Source organism: Verruconis gallopava, assembly GCF_000836295.1.
Source record: "Verruconis gallopava strain CBS 43764 unplaced genomic scaffold supercont1.73, whole genome shotgun sequence".
In the NCBI taxonomy this organism is placed as follows: Eukaryota; Fungi; Ascomycota; class Dothideomycetes; order Venturiales; family Sympoventuriaceae; genus Verruconis; species Verruconis gallopava.
The window spans coordinates 24,800-42,204 of record NW_015622209.1 but is presented as its reverse complement, the minus strand read 5'-3'; the positions used below and the strand labels follow the sequence as shown (position 1 = coordinate 42,204).

The 17,405-nt window shown below is 45.8% G+C and overlaps 4 protein-coding genes across 4 annotated transcripts; 1 reads left to right on the top strand and 3 right to left on the bottom strand.

Moving 5' to 3' along the window:
- Positions 1-2,206: 2,206 nt before the first annotated feature.
- On the bottom strand, positions 2,207-2,872 carry PV09_09499 (uncharacterized protein; the record flags this gene model as incomplete). The annotated part of the gene is made up of 1 exon (XM_016363564.1): positions 2,207-2,872. The coding sequence occupies one exon, from the start codon at positions 2,870-2,872 to the stop codon at positions 2,207-2,209; it is 666 nt and encodes a 221-aa protein (XP_016208617.1).
- Positions 2,873-3,883: 1,011 nt separating this feature from the next.
- Positions 3,884-5,984, bottom strand: PV09_09498 (uncharacterized protein). The gene is made up of 2 exons (XM_016363563.1): positions 5,553-5,984; positions 3,884-5,503 (listed from the first exon to the last, which is right to left on the bottom strand). The coding sequence occupies exons 1-2, from the start codon at positions 5,943-5,945 to the stop codon at positions 4,991-4,993; spliced, it is 906 nt and encodes a 301-aa protein (XP_016208616.1). The 5' UTR covers positions 5,946-5,984; the 3' UTR covers positions 3,884-4,990.
- A 3,820-nt stretch (positions 5,985-9,804) lies between these two features.
- Positions 9,805-10,512, top strand: PV09_09497 (uncharacterized protein). Its single transcript, XM_016363562.1, has 2 exons — positions 9,805-10,053; positions 10,109-10,512. Exons 1-2 carry the CDS (start codon positions 9,910-9,912, stop codon positions 10,331-10,333), a joined length of 369 nt encoding a protein of 122 aa, XP_016208615.1. The 5' UTR covers positions 9,805-9,909; the 3' UTR covers positions 10,334-10,512.
- Positions 10,513-12,024: 1,512 nt separating this feature from the next.
- Positions 12,025-14,341, bottom strand: PV09_09496 (uncharacterized protein). The gene is made up of 2 exons (XM_016363561.1): positions 12,359-14,341; positions 12,025-12,311 (listed from the first exon to the last, which is right to left on the bottom strand). The coding sequence occupies exons 1-2, from the start codon at positions 13,922-13,924 to the stop codon at positions 12,237-12,239; spliced, it is 1,641 nt and encodes a 546-aa protein (XP_016208614.1). The 5' UTR covers positions 13,925-14,341; the 3' UTR covers positions 12,025-12,236.
- Positions 14,342-17,405: the final 3,064 nt, after the last annotated feature.

The following is a 17,405-nucleotide window of genomic DNA, read 5'->3' as shown; positions in this document are numbered from 1 at the left end:
TACCTTTTTTTCACGCGTTGGGCGCCGCGTCAGGCCTGTCAATTCGTCTAACTACTAGGTAGAGGAGTGTGTATGCTCAGTTAGCACTACTAGATACCAAGAGTTCACGTTCTCGCTGTTGTGGTCTTTTTTTTTTTTCTGTGGCCTCAGTCTACCAGCACTTGTTGAGAAGTTGGTGGATGTCACAGGTCACGTTCACCTGACTAATCTAGCGCCTTATTTAGCCATCGCTTGAGCGAGATCACTTAAGAAGATACAACCACAACCAAAAACCACAACCCACAATGATCTCTCACATTGCAGATAGTCAATAAAAGGACCACCTCCTATCCTCTCAATTATCTAGTTTTCCATCCATCTATCATCTTCTGTAGCTCGTTAATACGCCGCGCACAGCAGTCCTCAGCACTGCCTAGCATCGCTAGTGCCACAGTGCGACAGTGGATTTGGACCACGTGACGCTTGGTAATCGGCCGACACGCATCGGGCTAGGCCCAACACGCCCCACTTCACCTTGTTGTGGAAACAAGACCAGCCAACCCTTACGCTCCTCATCTGTTTTCCATCACCACTATCTACAGCCGGTTGTCGCCGCCTGTATCATGCTGGCTAATCTACTATTACTTGCTCTAGTATTTGGCTCCTGGAGGCTTGAGGCCTCTGTGTTGCATCCTGCGTACCTCAATCCCCTCAATACTCCGCATTATCTGTTACGCCTCTCTGTTCACCCTCTGCCCTGAGGGCATGTTCCATAAGTCCGATGGCTTCAATAGCTAAACGAATTAGCGTCATGAGCAGTATCTTCCTATGTCTATCAAAAAGTGGTCTCTCTCCCCCATTGCACAGATTGTAGTTTAACTGTCTAGTATATCTAGTAGTTAGTTTGAACATTCTCTCATACTTGAAGCTCATACTACTCTAAGTCATAAAACTGGGACTAACTTATTCCTCCTCCTTTCTGAATAAGTCCTAGTTCCATATTATTCCCTTTTGCTCTAGGAAGCCAACCCCTTCCGAATTGGCTTACATTAGTGAAGCTAGTCGGTATTAGGAAAGTGTTCCTAACAGCCTGATTCACCTGCTAAAGCTGCTTAGAAGAGCATAGCGCTAGAGTTGATGATTCTAGTGACCTTTCTCAGCGAGATATAGGTTGCTCCAGTTGTATGAATGACATAAAGTCGCAGAGTAGTGGAATATTTAGGAGTATGATAGGGTGTTAAATGTATGCTTTTGTGAGCTTCATAGCTTTATTCTACACGTGTTATTAGCTTTTGATAGTTGATATAATGAGAATAACATAGATCTAGATATAAATGTAAAGCTTCGCTAGTTATCACTAATAATCATGCCTTGCTGCAGTGTGTTGTGATAATCTGGGCCAAACCGCACTTTTCTTGTTTGTTTTGGGCACGAAAACTGCTTGTACGTGATAAAGAGTCTGGCTGCCTGATTGCCCTGATGCCTGGCGCAAGACCTAAGACTACCCTGTCAGCTACAGGTCTGGCTTGGTCATTGATTACTCAGCCGATCTACTTAGTAGCAGTACGCCGGTCCTTAAAGTTAAACTCATTTTGTGTGTGTAAAATAAAGTAGTAAGTCGCTATGCACCAGAGCAATAATATTTATAACTGTTTTCCATGCTTGGATTAAGTTCTATAAATATATACCTATATTAAAATCTAGTTTAGTAATAATCCTTTATATAGCTGCCATGCTTGAGATTGTCCGAATCAGTGGCGTGCTGGCAGAATATGGCGTACTACAGAGTCGCAGACCACAAAGTGAGAAAAATGGAAAATTTGAGAAGCTGAGTTGAAGCGTATAGTTTAACATCTATGATCCGAGATTATCTATACTGCCATCCTTGTGTGGAGTTTATTATATGGGATAGGAAAATTCGTGTCCGATCACGTTCGGTGTCCGGTGACGGTCAGAAAGATGTTAAGTGTAAAATTTAAATTTGGAGGCGGGCGATGGTCCAATGTTGCCAACCTAAATGATTTGATAGAGGAAAAGACGGTAGAAATGCAAATCCGACTTTGCGACTGCTTCCGAGATGAAGTACCTGGGGATGTGGCTCGCCACACTGGGTGGCTCGTTGTGTTAGAGCATAAGTTGCCAAAGAAAAAAACATGTCAATAATACGTTTCCAGTAGCGCCATTGTATTATTCCCTAAGTTAGTCGCAATAATTTACAAGTCTCGCCTTAAGACCTTTCTGAATCATTAGTAAGTGTCAAATTATCAATCGTGCTTTGAGTCTGGTGGATGTTTCCCTCGGTCTTGGTTACCTCAGCGCTTTCGCTTTTGTCTTTCTCTTCATCTGCCCCAGCTAGGCGCTGCTCTCTACCATGGCCTTGTTTTACTTCTTTATCTTCATTGTTCTCTTCGTCATCGTCATTGTCATCTTCATCGTCATCCTCTTCGTCTCCTTCCCTTACTTCACTGGCTTTTCTACTCTCTTTCCCATCATCATTATCATCATCATCATCATCGTCATTATCATCATCATCATATTCTTCTTCGTCATCCTCATCACTCACACTGAGTAAACCGGAGGAACCAGAGTAACTGGTGTAGCTAGACCCGCTGGTCGTGCTAGCGTTACTAGAAAAATCGGATTCGGTGGAACTACTGGAGTCACAAGCATCACTGCCCTCGCTTGCGTTGCTTCCAGTCCCATCGTCGTCATAAATCTCTTCGGCCTTTCGAAACGCAATATCTGCGTTTAGACAGACCTTACATTCTGGTAATAGAGTTTTCAATTTTAATGAGTTCGCAGATTCTTTACTACGCGCACCATCCGCGTAGAGAGGCTCGACTTGTTCGATTGCCTTTACTAAGTTTTTAATTAACTTTCGATCCTTATCCATTGCTATGGTATTATGTCTATAAGCACTTATATGCGACAATAGTTGATAATGGCGTAAATCAGTATGAGTTATAAACCAATTATACAATCGATGTAAAATCTGTCACTATTAATACTGAAGCTTCGTCATCGAAAACAACCCAGTTCCTAGCCATATAAATAGAATATGGCTATCCTCTAAGTATTAATAGTCGATTGCATTGCATGTTGCGCTTTATTTTAGTCATACTACTAATAATAAACCTTGTGCGATCCACATGCTGACCTCAATATAGGAAACAGCATATGATTAAAGTTCTTACATTGGGCTCTCATAACTTTTTCCGGTAATATCTGCATAATTTGGCTATTTGATAACTGTATATTGCACTAAATTTGGTTTTATAACCTTGGCAATTGACGCTCTTCAGTCCTCTCTGTCTCAGCTCCGTTAAGTGATTCCTTTATTTTTCTTATAGAATAGAGGCGTATTTTCACTGTCCGAGTCGTCAATTGATGCTATAACTGTCCCTATCGTTGAAATAATCCCTTTGAAACCAGCTGCATAACCTAGCTGTCAGCGAGCTGGGCGACTGACATTGCGAAAGTGTTTGGTACAATACACAGCTATCACACTTCCTGAACTCACTGTTAAGATGATTTTTGTGGCGACTGGACTCTCGAAAGAAGGGACAGAACTAGGCGCTAATCCAATATTGCGATCTGTTTCACGCTCGCTTGACACGGAAAGATGTTATGAATCAATCCATTCTTAATTTAGTTCAAATGCAGATAAGCAAACTTAAGCCAACAAACTTGGCATCAAATAATGCATGACTTACTGTATACAAGATCACTATAATCTTCCAAGAAAGATACCAGCATGCGTCTCTTCAGTATCATTGTGATGACCGCACTCTTTCCGCGTGCAGACGCGCCGTCTAACTCCCCTTTTCCACTCTGTAAAGAAAGAAAACGATCGCAAACAATGTAAGTACATATTGATAACGCCTCAAGTTTAATAAAATGTTGTAAATTATTGCAAATTCGTAATTATATCATCATTTTCAGACCGAGCACGCTGTGCTGACGCTTATGGTACAAGACCAACATCCAAAGCACCGAGTACTTTTGCGGAAGCGCGAACGACGGCTGATATACCTTTTGTATGTGCCGCTTTCGACGCTGACGAGAAGTCGCCACCGTTTATGGATATTTTAGGTAGCCCAACAACGTATAATTTCTCTAGCCTCGCCGACTTAGCTATCATGCTCAGGTCTCAGTCGTGGAGAGGAGCAATGGCAGCGCTACTTCGGATTTTGAGTGCTCGAAGCATGCTGAAATCTAATTTGCCTCAGCTGTACGGTGGACGAGGTATAAGTCCCGCGTCCTGCTAACCGGCAATTTCGGTAAAGAGTTCCATAAGGTGGGCACGTATTGAACCGAGAGACGATTCCAATTCCCATTTATTTGAATATTGAATGATGTACCAAGTTAGACTGATGAGGATTGCCTTTGTGCGCGTTTTGGAGATTGCAATGATAGCCAAGCAGGCTTTCTGTGTGAAATAGCCTCGAATACGAAGTCGACGAACGGATTGAGCCGCTTGAGGGCAAATGTTGAAAGTGCTTTGGGTTTCTTTTTCCAAGATCTGGATGGGTATCGGGTGAGAACAAGGTACTGAGGCTCTAGCGGAAGTTCTGTCAAGCTCATTGATGAAGTTTGCCTCGCAGTACCCATAGTAAGACCTCAGGTTTTGATTGAAATAAACAGCGGCCAATCCACAGACATTTTAATGCCTAAATCCTGTTAACTTCATGATCAAATCCGATTGTAAAGTCCCCGTAACCTGCCGGAAGGCGTAATATACAAGCCACAAAAGCTCATCCAAAGACCTTCAGCCAGGCTAATGGAATAAGGCAATTTTCTGGAATGCCGTTGGTGTTAATCAAGTCCACACGCATATGTGATAAAAAGGTATTCAATGATTTCAACTCTCCACAACCAAGCCCAGTCGAATCAGTCATGTTTCAGCTTCTATTTCAAAATTTTCGTAGGTTAGAAGGATTGAAATGTCTAAACTCTCCATTCTTGACTCTGTTATATGTGTATGATTGTACACCTGACCCATCATACCTTACTATTGTTTTCTACTCATCACGGTCGTTCCTTGATCCGGAAGTTCCGCCAGACTGTCTCCTGGCAGCTCGTTAACGTCATCGCCGCGGAGCTCGCTGGGCGCTTTGCCGGATACTTCGCCGGATACTTCGCCCCGTATTTTATAGTATACAACAGGCGACGTTACATCAGATGTCGGAGAGTAGTAGGAGTAACTGAGAGTTGGAGCTTGCTCCTGCATTTGCTTTTCTGGGCGCGGCTCTTTTCGACGTTTGCGGTACCATAGCAGACTCGTAAATAGTATTGCAATACCCGTAAGTACGCCCACTGAGATACCCACAATCTTCCCCGCGTCGTTATTATGGCCAGAATTGCGGCTGCTGGCGGTGGTGGCAGTAGGATTTAACGCAGATGACGAGGATGTTGATAAGTTTGAGGGTCTGCCGCCATCTGTGGGAAGCATTTGACCCGCCGATAATTGATAAGGTGCTGCCTGCGCTGCACCCACTTGGTTTTTCAGTATGAACGTTGCGTTCTTCTCCCGTCAGCTAAAGGCTAGGGTTGGTTTGTAGTTTCTTCCTTACTGGGTTGATCACCCCGACTCTTGCCCTGTTTGCACATGCCGAAGGTGCATCACTGTATAAAAATATAGGAGCGGTATCGTTGATGGTGATATTAAACGTGTGCACATGTCCGGAATGAAAACCTGCTTCGCCGGGGTGGAAAAGTTCCCAGGGGATGCATGGATTGCACCATTCATCACAAATGGATGCCTTAACGTATTCTGCTCGGTTAACAGTGTTGTTTGAGTAAAGTTGAAAGGAGATGATATCTCCTGGGTCAGCGTAGGTAGTGTTTGGGTCGAATCCAGAGCCATTGATGCCAACATTGACGCTATAGACTTGTGGATCGCAAGCAACTGGTTTAGAGAGAGAAGTTAAAGACAACAAAACTGAGACGACATGCCATGGGAGCATGGTTAAAAGAGAGTGTGAATGGGTATGCTGGCCAAGCACATTCTTCCAACTCTATATAGATCTACGCCAGCCAGAGTTTACTATGGTGCCTTAGGCACGATCCGGCTAATTCATGGTCTCGAATTATATAATAAGGATCTTGGTTCGCACTAAAGTGAATAACTGGTTCAACCAGATGAACCTTTAGACTTCTGGGCCTTAGAAGATCCCTCAAGCCACCAGATTATTGCAACAGCTTTCTCACTCGTGCCCTTAAGAAGTTAGATGAACTGCCAGGTAGATCAGGGAAGACAGAATGATGCCGAGCATTGAGTCAAGCTGATATGATGAGTAGAATACAAATTGATGGATGATCAATCCCAGCTGATACTACTGGACAAAGATCTTCCCCCGTTTCCAGCAGTTATGAGTTGACAGACGTAAATCATCCAGTAAGGGTAGGGCTGACCTAAGGACAAAGAGTCTGAGAAACTGTAGGCCAGTATACGTTCCCTTAAAAGTAGAATTGTCTATCAACTGTGTTCATCAAAAAATGTTCCAAGGATGCCAGCTTGGACGACTAAGAATAGCGCTACGCTTTCATTTTCAAATCATGATTAGCTTGACTGTTCCTGCCGTCCTTGACAACTGCTGCACAGAATGACTAACATCTCTCCGGCCGTCATCGGACAATGACCGTGGTCGGACAGAAAATTTCCCAGCCTGCACAAAAATCCCTAATTACACAAGGATAGCAGAATGGATAATCTCGGATTAAAGGTACTCAGCTATGTGCGTTAATTTGGCTTCTCAGATACCGGTATTTCGTTCTTTTCATCTCTTAGTCAGCGATACTACAATTGTCGATTTCCGTGCGGAGGATCACGGGGATGATGAATGATGCATAAGTGAGATCGTAAGCTTGCTTAGTTCATTGTGTGCTTTCTTGACTGATGGATTGTATGATGATTCTGCTGTCCCCTACCCCTGGCTATCCTCTCTTATCTAGCCAGCGTTTCTGTCGCACTATAGCGCTAACGATGCTAGGCAGTGCTGAGGACTGCTGTGCGCAGCGTATCAACGAGCTACAGAAGGTGATAGATAGATGGAAAACTAGATAATTAAGAGGATAGGAGGTGGTCTTTCTATTGACTATCTGCAATGTAAGAGATCATTGTTGTTGTAACTTTTTAAGTGATCTCGCTCAAGCGATGGCTTACCGCCAAGGATAAGCGAGAGGGTCAGACAATCGAGTGGGCCGTCCTCACCACCACAACGCGTATGTCTCATCTTATCTACAATGCAGCGCTCATTTCAAAAGCAGCCATTATCTAATAAAGGTCAAATATTATTAGCAATATCAGCTATCGAAAGAGGCCAAGTTAAATCAATATATTATGCAGCGAAAGTCTTCAATGTGCCTAAAGCAACCCTACAACAACATGTAGCTGGAACGCGTTCACAACATGATTGCCGACCGAATTCAATGAAGCTTACCAAGAATAAAGAGGAGGTGCTTATACAGCATGTACTTAATCTAGATTCATGTGGATTTCAGCCTAAGCTTCGAGAGGTAGCAGCAATGGCTAATCATTTACTTCCTTCACGTGGTGATGGGCAAGTTGGTATTAAATGGCCACATAACTTTGTTCAAAGGACCCCAGAACTCAAGATATGCTTCCATCAAAAGTATGATTACAAGAGAGCTTTATGCAGATCATCAGCCCTTGGTTTGAGCTTGTACGCAATACAATCAGCAAGTACAGCATCGGCAATAGCAATATCTACAATTTTGATGAAGCAGGATTTCAAATAGGAGTGATTGCAATAGCTAAGGTAGTTACTGGATCTGAACAACGCCATGGCCCAAAGACTATACAGCCTAGAGATCGTGAATGGGTCACTGTTATTCAAGGTGTAAATGCTCAAGGTTGGGCATTACCACCATTCATCATCTTTGCTGGTACCAACCATCTTTCAGCATGGTATGAGGAGGATCTTCCACCTGATTAGATGATTGCTGTTAGTGAGAATGGATGGACTACTAATATGCTTGGATTAGAATGGCTAAAGCATTTTAATCAGCATACTAAGGATCGCACACAAGGCACATATAGACTACTTATCCTTGATAGGCATGAGAGTCATGAATTACTTGAATTCAAGCTTTTTTATAAAGAGCAAAGGATTATCACCCTTTATATGCCTCCACACTCATCACATCTACTTCAGCCACTTGATGTAGGCTGCTTTGGTCCATTAAAACAGGCATATAGTAATCAGATTCAGCAGATAGTGCGAGATTTCATTCATCACGTGACAAAGCTCGAATTCCTTCCTGCCTTTAAGCTAGCTTTTATCCAGGCACTACGACCAGATAATATACGAGCTAGATTCAAGGGTACTGGCTTACTACTATTGAACCCAGATGCTGTATTATCAAAGCTGGATATTTATCTTAGAATACCTACACCACCACTAATTGAGCAGATCAAACGGCAATCAAAGACCCCAAGAAATACTGTTGAATTAGGCCTTCAAACAGAGCTTATCCGAAGCCGGATTCAGCATCATCAAAATAGCTCACCAACCTCTATAATTGAGTCACTTGATCGCCTTGCTAAAGGCGCTCAATCAGTAGCTAACTACGCGACCTTAGTGAAGGCTCAGGTTGTAAGGGATTGGTGGCAGAAGTGTGAGATAGATGGTTAGATTCAAGAATATCCGCTAGCTCTTGAGACTATTGCTCCTGAGCTATCTTAAATACATAGGCGCGCTGTGGCCGCGTGTGCGTCTCACCTTCTCACCGTTGGCGTTTCAGCCCCGTCCGCACCATCTGCAAAGTACATGTCGCACTATGGCGCTAGCGTTGCTAGGCAGTGCTGAGGGCTGCTGTGCGCGGCGTATCAACGAGCTACAGAAGATGATAGATGGATCGAAAACTAGATAATTGAGAGGATAGGAGGTGGTGCTTTTATTGACTATCTGCCGTGTGGGAGATCATTGTGGTTGTGTCTTCTTAAGTGATCTCGCTCAAGCGATGGCTAAATAAGGCGCTAGATTAGTCAGGTACACGTGATCTGTGACACTTACATAAGAGAGGAGAGCCAGGGGTAGGGGACCGCAGAATCATCATACAAGTACAATCTATCAGTCTAGACAACATAGAATGAACTAGACAAGCTTACGATCTCACTTATACATCATTAATCATTCCCGTGATCTTCCGAACGGACATTGACAGACTGAAAATGGTACACCTGCGTTGCCCGGGTTGATGCAAGACCAAAATCAGGCCAAAGTGTGTCCGATCTTTGGGCAGCCTTGCAACGGCTGCTCCTAGTGGCACTCGTCACCAGATCACTTAATTATGACACTGCCCCTTAGGGGTTACGTAGTAACCACAGCGTTGATTGAGTGAGTCATTGCTGTGCTGAGATCAGTGAAGAGGTCTCACCGCTCTTTACGCCTTGCCGACGTCTGCAAGGATGGCTGCAATGTTTGATCAATCTGGAGGCAAGGCTGAGGGCCCCTTTCCTGGAGCCACTGGAGCTAGCTAGCTACGGCCCGTCTTTAGAGCGCAACTTCTTTCCGCTTGGCATAGCGTACTATACTGACCAAGGCACATCTTCCCCTTACTTACGTGCTGCATGTAAGAACATCGAGAGCTCAAGTCCCACAAGCCTGCAGAGCCAGGGATCATCGGCAAAGGCCTGTTCCTCACGCTATGCAGACCTGGGTTGACATGCACCATCTATTGAATCTTGCATTTGTAGACAATCAATAGCACTCTTACACATGGCAGAATACTCCTAGAGGCGAACTTTGTGAGCTGTAAACTCGCATATAAGTCACTTAAAATGATTGTCGCCACCGAAATCTACCTTCATACCTGCGTACCTCAACAAATCTTACTTCCTTTCCTTTCTTCGCTTTTTTGTTTCAACAAATTCTTTGTCGACAAGGACAAATCCAATCTATCGTAATGGATGCAATCTCGAAAATGAAGGCTAAATATCTGCGTAACTGTTGGGTTCCTACAGAAGGCTCTCAATGGACAAAGATGCTTATTCGGAATCTTGACCATGAGTATAGCATGTGTCCACCTGAGCTCTTTAAAGGAAGAACAGTATATTAACCCCTTCTATGTCACATTATCTATATAGCAAACTGACATTGATCAGTCTTTCCGGATGGTGTACTTCCGTGAAGATGGATCAAGTGTTGCTGGCATAATCAACGGACAAGAGAAAGTCATCTTGTCTAAAGAACAGATCCAATCTGACCAAGTGATTGCCGTGGAACTCGAAGAGGCACTTGCAAAGTGGAGACGTGTTGATTCGCAAGCAACGATTGCATCGTGGATGATTGCCTTACTTCCGGCTGTGTATGTTTATGCTAAGGGTTGATGAAGTCCTGGATGATGAAGTAGAGAGATAGAGTGTGGGAGACAGCAGGGTTTGAGGCAAGACTATTTTGGATCATGATGCGATGCTTGCAAGGTTTTGTTGATGTATTCCTAGCCATTCAACATGTCGATCGCATCATCCATCCCGACTAACATTCGACCTTTTATACGATGTCCCTGTCCTCGTCCTTCCTCCGGCTTTTTCTGGAGCTCAACCTACCATCAGCAGAACAGATATGGCCCTCAATGACAAAAGTTCGACAAGATAAGCTGGAAGCAGGATGTACTCATGACGAATTTGTGTGGGGTTTTCTCCCGTAGCAGACATGAACTTCTCGGTACACGGTTGGTCCTGACCTCGACACGAGCTCTTTTGCAACTGCAATGCACAGCTCTTCAACGTCCTCGGATGCCCATCCAAGACCTTCCGAGAGCGCAAATCTTGATAACAGCACTTCTGCCAATAAGTGCTCTTCAGTATACTCTTGCGATTTCCTGATTCTCGAGTCTTGAGCACATGCTACCCCTGCCTGCCACTTCTTGCGCTCAACGTAAATGTCTACCAGTCCTGCATCTCGTAGATTTCGCGGCCAGTCCAAAGGGGCTTGGAGGTTCTTCAAGTTCTTGCATGCTCTTTGATAGTGCTTAGATCAACGGATGATGTTCGATGGTTTTCTTGGGCAGTACAGTGGAACGGATAGTAAAAACCCTGGTACTCAAGGTAACCCCCTGGCTCGAGAGATCTAGCACGTTAAGCACAACATTATTTGTCGATTGTGCAGACCTGTAGCTAAACCTACCTTGCTGCTTGCAGACATAGTCCAGACTTAGTCCAGACCAGTTCTCTATGCTCGTTTCTAAATTTCGACCGATTATGAACTCAAAGCGCTTCCAGATACTCATGTGTCCTCCACATTGTCAATGGTGAATTCGCAATTCTCAGGGATAAATACCCGTTGCATCCAGGAAATGTCGACACCTTGAACCCGTGCGGCTGGTTAAGTTTCCGCCAATTCGATTGCCCACTAAGAAGCTGTCAATCAGGTCCTCCTCCCTTAATGTGGAAACAAGAAAAAGAAATGGCCAGCTGCACGAGTCTCATGATATACCGGCATTCACGTACACACTGCCTCGAACGATTTCCTTAAGATTATTTGCGACGCATATCCGGATAATACAATGGCGGAATGGGCCAATCAAGCTATGCGGCTATGGGCCTTGGATGACCTACTTTCAAAGTACTCTCACCAGACAGCGTGAATTCAAGAAATCGACAAGACAATAAAGACAAGGCTGTAACGGCGAAAGAAATGATGGAGCAAGTAGGATCAATTATAGAGCCTTCTCTAGCTGTTACAGAGGAGCTCTATTTTAATCCTAATGTTGGCTGTTTGAAGAGGCATTGTCTGGCTCGCAGAGCATACCATTAAGTTCCAAAGCCTCCGAAACGATTTGGAGTAGATCTTTTTCAACCTGGGGTGACCAAGCGCACTCCCTGACTTTCAGCGATGCGGATCTCCGCCGCCGAAACCGCTGTTGAAAATTCATCAACAGAAACGCTCACAACGGGCAACCATTGCGGCTTAACAAGGAAGAAAAGAAAAGAAACCTCTATCTAGGATCAAGGAAGCTCTGGAGCCCCCCGGGGGGGGGGGGGGGTGTTTCGGAAGCTACGGAGCGAGTACACATATCTCTACTCCATCGCCATTTCTGTCTTTCTGTCCAAAACCGCTCACGATTTCTTTTCTTCTACCTTGCGCTCTCGGATTATTGCGACACAATTATGACAGAGGAAGCACTGCAAATAGTCCATGATCAAAGGGGATCCATTCCCGGAAGTGCGAATGATGGGCTGGCAAGGGCAATCTGAATCAGAGCTCTTGTGTCCAAGCACTGCAGCTGTCTTAACCACAGTTTGGGTGATTGATCAGATTAAATGTCTTTGTTCTGACATCATATTGGATTCCGAATTTATGCAGCTTTCTCATTAGTTATTAGTGCCCATAAGCCGTCTAAGAGTATTTACCTGTGCCAGTCTAAAACCTAGATTCAGTACGCGGTTGGCGCGCATTATCACTGTAGATGCATGCTCAATTTTTCCTTCCTCGTCGTCCCATTCGCCGCTCTTGAACAAATCTGCAGGGAAGTAGTGTTGCGCCCACACCTGTCCCCGGATGAGATGATCTTCTGGTAGCGGTATCGAATCTTTCCTCTCCGATCGAACAAATGTCTCAGTTTCATACCGGGCATCTGCGGAATTAGAGCGGGCTAATGTATTGAGGAATGAGCAGAGCTCTCCTAGAGGAACTCTAGCAAGTATGGTCTTGACGATATACGCTGATTCGATTCGAGAGTCGAGAGACTTCACTTGGATGAGAGAGAGCAAGAATACGAGGAGAATATGCACAAATGGGAGCACGTTCTCATCACCCAGTCGTCGCAGCACCGAGGTTACGACAGTAGTATAGAACTTGAGTGCATGTTTGAAAGCAATTTTAGACTCCGAGTCGACAGTCGTCGGCACATTAAGGTTTTCCATGACAGTATCTCCATCAGATTGAGCCTGTTGTGGATCAAAAGTAGCTGACTGATCCGCTTGCGACTTATCACGAGGTTGCTGTGCAAGCAGATGAAATCCAAGTTCAAAGACGCGCCGTAACGGAGAATCATTTCCATAGTCGAAGAGGGCGCCAAGGAGGGATATGATGACCCAAACTCCTTGCTCTCGCCACTCAGCTGTCACGCGGCTGATATGCTGATCAAGAAGCTCGGTAAAGCCGTCATGAAAGCGTTTAAAGTCGTCCAGATGCTCCTTAGTGAAGAGGATGGCACTAGCTTTAATGAAAATAGTGTCTAATTGGGACATGTGGCTCGACGCTGCATCTGACCGTCCAAGTATGGGGTTGAACAGTGTTAGGATAGTCTCCCTCGCGGTGGTGAAAATTTGCACAGAGATCAGTGACCGCGAGTAGAGGAACAGTTGCTGCAGTGCGTTTGGTCGAGCGAGAATCGCCAGATGATGGTACAGACGACCAACCTCGGGAGACCTGTCTGCTGCCTTTGTGTACCAGAAGCGCGACACACTAGCCCAATTTTCATGGTCTCTTACATTTCCATTATCAATAGCCATACGATAGCTGCCCAAGTTACCAAGGCATTCAATCCATGTATTCTTGAATGCCGGCACTGTCTCGTATAAAAGACTCATCATCTGGTATGCTGTATAGATGAAGTTCATCATGAACTCCAGCGAATTAGGCAGTTGGTACCTGAGGAGTTCAAGAAAGGAATGGATGCCATGTTTCCACATACGAGCTGGCATGGAATACTTTGAAGCGAGTCTGCGTAATGCCCACGAGGCTGTGGGATGTTGGGATGCCAAGAAGAAGTCGTGGTATTCGTGGAGCAAAGTACGATGAAGGGCATTGAGAACCTTCCAGTGGTCATTGCTGATCCTATATTTGCCATCACGCATCGCTCCATCCGCGTGGATACACTTGGACTCAATCATAGTGAGCCCAGTATATATCGACTTAACTTCCGCAGCCAACTGCGCTTGGGAGATTGGCCTGCTGTCTGGCTTCAACAGCATCTCAGGCCAACGGGCGTCGGTGATGCGTAATAAACCGGCAGTGGTGGGAGGTTTGCCAGAGCTGTCTGGTTAATGAATTCGCGAGGTAGCTGGAGTTGGTTGTGTGTTGAGTCTGCTTGGAATTTAAAAAGGAATGGCTTTGAGGATTTGTCTAGGAAGGCAGAGAAAAGCACAAAGAGAGAAAAAACTGCCCAAGTAAATAACAGGGAGAACTGCGGCCTCAACGCTGTCCGCGCACCGTCCCGCCATTAGGTTGCAATGCACCTGGTTCGCACTCCGAGCAGGCAACCCGGTGGCTGTAGCGCTGGAGCGCATCGACTGGTATCCCGAAGTTGCAAGCAAATCTCAGCCAGCCTGGTGGATTGTATAGGACATGGCTTGGGCCTGCGTCAACCGTGCACCAACGGTCGCCTCGCGGTTACTATGCAAAACGACTCTAAAAGTGTGTTGGTTTCAAGCAACAGGGTACCTGTCAAGACAAAAATGCGAAGCTTTACCAGGTTTTTGATCCAGATAACTTTCATATACGGAGGTGCCTGTCAGAAGTTTTTGCCAACGCTAAAAACGCCATCAGCGCCACCAATCTTGGCAAGAGATGCTCAAATTTTCATGCTCCTCTATCCTTATAGTTTATTTGTTAAGAAGAGTGTTAACATTAAATTTCTCATCATTATGCATGATATCTCAACTCGAGCCTTAGTGGTAACTTTAAAGTCACCAGTTGGTGGCAAGACAACTGCTCAGGTAGCTTCTGCTACCGGCCTATCAAGGCGTACGATTGACTCTATCTATGCTCGAGCCATTCAACGAGGATTTGATCCTAATGCTGTACCACTTGTCATTACGGATGAATATCTGGAAGATGCCCCTCGATCTAGACGGCCAAGCAAGCAATCAGTTCAAATGAAAGAGGCTTTGATTTCAAAAGTATGCCTTGATCGCTATGCAAGAGAGAGAAAACTTGTACTGATCTTGCGGCTGATCTTAGCCAATTGCTCAGTTTCAATATCTCACCCTCAACAATCCATCGGTGCCTTCGCAGCCTTGGCTACAGAAAGACGAAACCAACGAGGAAGCCTAGACTGACGACGAGGATGAAGGAGGAGAGACTAGCTTGGTGTCTTGAGCATCGACACTGGACACTTGAGGATTGGAAAAATGTGATCTGGTCTGATGAAACATCAGTTGTCCTTGGTATACGTCGGGGTGGCTATCATATATGGCGTACAGTAGATGAAGCCTTTCAACGGTCTTGTATCCGTGAGCGCTGGAAGGGCTATTCAGAGTTCATGTTCTGGAGTTGATTCACCTATGATAAGAAAGGGCCATGTCATATCTGGTTACCTGAAACAGCGCAAGAGAGGAAGCAATCTGAAGCAATCCTTGCTCAGTTAAATGAGGAATTAAGGCGTTGGGCGCCGCGTCAGGCCTGTCAATTCGTCTAACTACTAGGTAGAGGAGTGTGTATGCTCAGTTAGCACTACTAGATACCAAGAGTTCACGTTCTCGCTGTTGTGGTCTTTTTTTTTTCTGTGGCCTCAGTCTACCAGCACTTGTTGAGAAGTTGGTGGATTTTGGACCACATGACGCTTGGTAATCGGCCGACACGCATCGGGCTAGGCCCAACACGCCCCACTTCACCTTGTTGTGGAAACAAGACCAGCCAACCCTTACGCTCCTCATCTGTTTTCCATCACCACTATCTACAGCCGGTTGTCGCCGCCTGTATCATGCTGGCTAATCTACTAATACTTGCTCTAGTATTCGGCTCCTGGAGGCTTAAGGCCTCTGTGTTGCATCCTGCGTACCTCAATCCCCTCAATACTCCGCATTATCTGTTACGCCTCTCTGTTCACCCTCTGCCCTGAGGGCATGTTCCATAAGTCCGATAGCTTCAATAGCTAAACTACACCTGCTTAAGATAGTCCTAAGGTTGTTCCTTCCTAGTTGCCCTTCGAAATGCTGTTTCCTCTTATCCTTGAGCAACTTGCACTGCAGCAGGACGTGCATAACAGTTTGCGGGCCTTGGTGGCACCCCCGGCAGGTCGCGTCCTGGTATCCTGGTACTCTCCAGCTGGCCAGGAAGTGACGGAGACCGATCTTCTTGGTCCTCATCTGTACCAGGAGAGCGCTCTGTCTTTTGCTTAGGTCCTTGTGTAGCTTCAGAGTGCGTTTGGAAGGCGTCGGGTTGTGGCGGTATGTCGCCCTACCCTTACTATCCTGTGCCCACTCCCTCTGCCACATTGTGGCTGCTTTCTTTACTGTCCACATCTTTAGTGTTGCCTTAAGAGCATATAGCTCTGCAGGCGGGTCTGCTTTGTCGCCCCTGGCACCCTCCCCTTCCCTTCATCCAGTGGCCTCCTTGGCAGCTCGATCCGCGTCCTCATTCCTATGGATACCTTTATGGGCCGGGATCCATTGTACCTCTACTTTATGACTATCGTTCTGTAGCTGTTTGATATACTGGGCGATTTGCTTAGCTATATACGCGCCTGACCTGCCTTTGGGCCTGGTCAGCGTGCGGATCGCGGCCTGGTTGTCTGTGAAGATAGCAACTCTTTGCTTTTGAGTGCTCTCTTTTGTATGTTCCAGCGCGATTTCCAGTGCCATCTTGATTCCTTGTAACTCTGCTACATATACAGTAGAGGTCTTATCAGTGCCTATGTACGCTTTCCGTGTGGTCCTCGCTGTAGGACGGACTGCTGCGGCTCTGACATGGCCTTTGATGCTGCTACCGTCTGTATAGATATAAAGGGCCCCCTTTCCAAGCATCTTATTATACCTGGCCCGTGCTGCTTCATCGCTGGTGTCTATATATATAGTTGGTCCTGCCTGCCATGGTAGCATGATAAATAGTGGGATTGTCTCTGGCAACTCCATGCTCAGCTCCTTGATCCTCCATGCTTTGGCCCGTATTTTCTGCAGTGGGCTACTGTATTTGGCTCTCCAGTGACCCTGTTGTTGCTCTGAGTGGTCTAGCAGCTCCGAGATTCCTGAGCTAGATTGCAGCCGTCCTAGCGCCTCTAGGTTGTGCTTCCATATTTGTTGCTTAATGGGTAGTGGGTGCGTTTCGACGTTCAGTGCTGGCTGTAAGGTTGCCTTATATGCCCTACTCACAGCGCGGGCCCCTCAGGCTTGAATGGCCTCTAGTCTGTTCAGTGTCTGTCCTGTGTACGGTCTGTCGTTGCGGCTGGAGTTCGACCATAGCAAGCTGGCGTACATCATCTGTGGGATCGCGACCCCGCGGTAGATTTTCTGCATGTTCCTGAGGTCTATGCCCTATGTCGAGCTGCCAAGGGCCCCAATGGCATGCACTGTCTTGGCTGTCTTGCGCTCGATCTCCGCGATGTGCTCCTTCCATTCAAGCTTGCTGTCTATAGTGACGCCTAGATATTTGCATGTCCTTGTGGGAGTGATGATGCCCAATGCCGTCTTCAGGGGCTGTTTCATATCGGGTTTCCTGGCCCTTGAGAAATAAACC

Coding starts and splice junctions, on each gene's coding strand:
- PV09_09497 (XM_016363562.1), top strand. CDS start 9,910: ATGGATGCAATCTCGAAAATGAAGGCTAAATATCTGCGTAACTGTTGG. Junction 10,054..10,108: donor AGCTCTTTAAAGGAAGAACA/GTATATTAACCC, acceptor GACATTGATCAG/TCTTTCCGGATGGTGTACTT.
- PV09_09496 (XM_016363561.1), bottom strand. CDS start 13,924: ATGCTGTTGAAGCCAGACAGCAGGCCAATCTCCCAAGCGCAGTTGGCT. Junction 12,312..12,358: donor TAGGTTTTAGACTGGCACAG/GTAAATACTCTT, acceptor CTAATGAGAAAG/CTGCATAAATTCGGAATCCA.
- PV09_09498 (XM_016363563.1), bottom strand. CDS start 5,945: ATGCTCCCATGGCATGTCGTCTCAGTTTTGTTGTCTTTAACTTCTCTC. Junction 5,504..5,552: donor GAGTCGGGGTGATCAACCCA/GTAAGGAAGAAA, acceptor TGACGGGAGAAG/AACGCAACGTTCATACTGAA.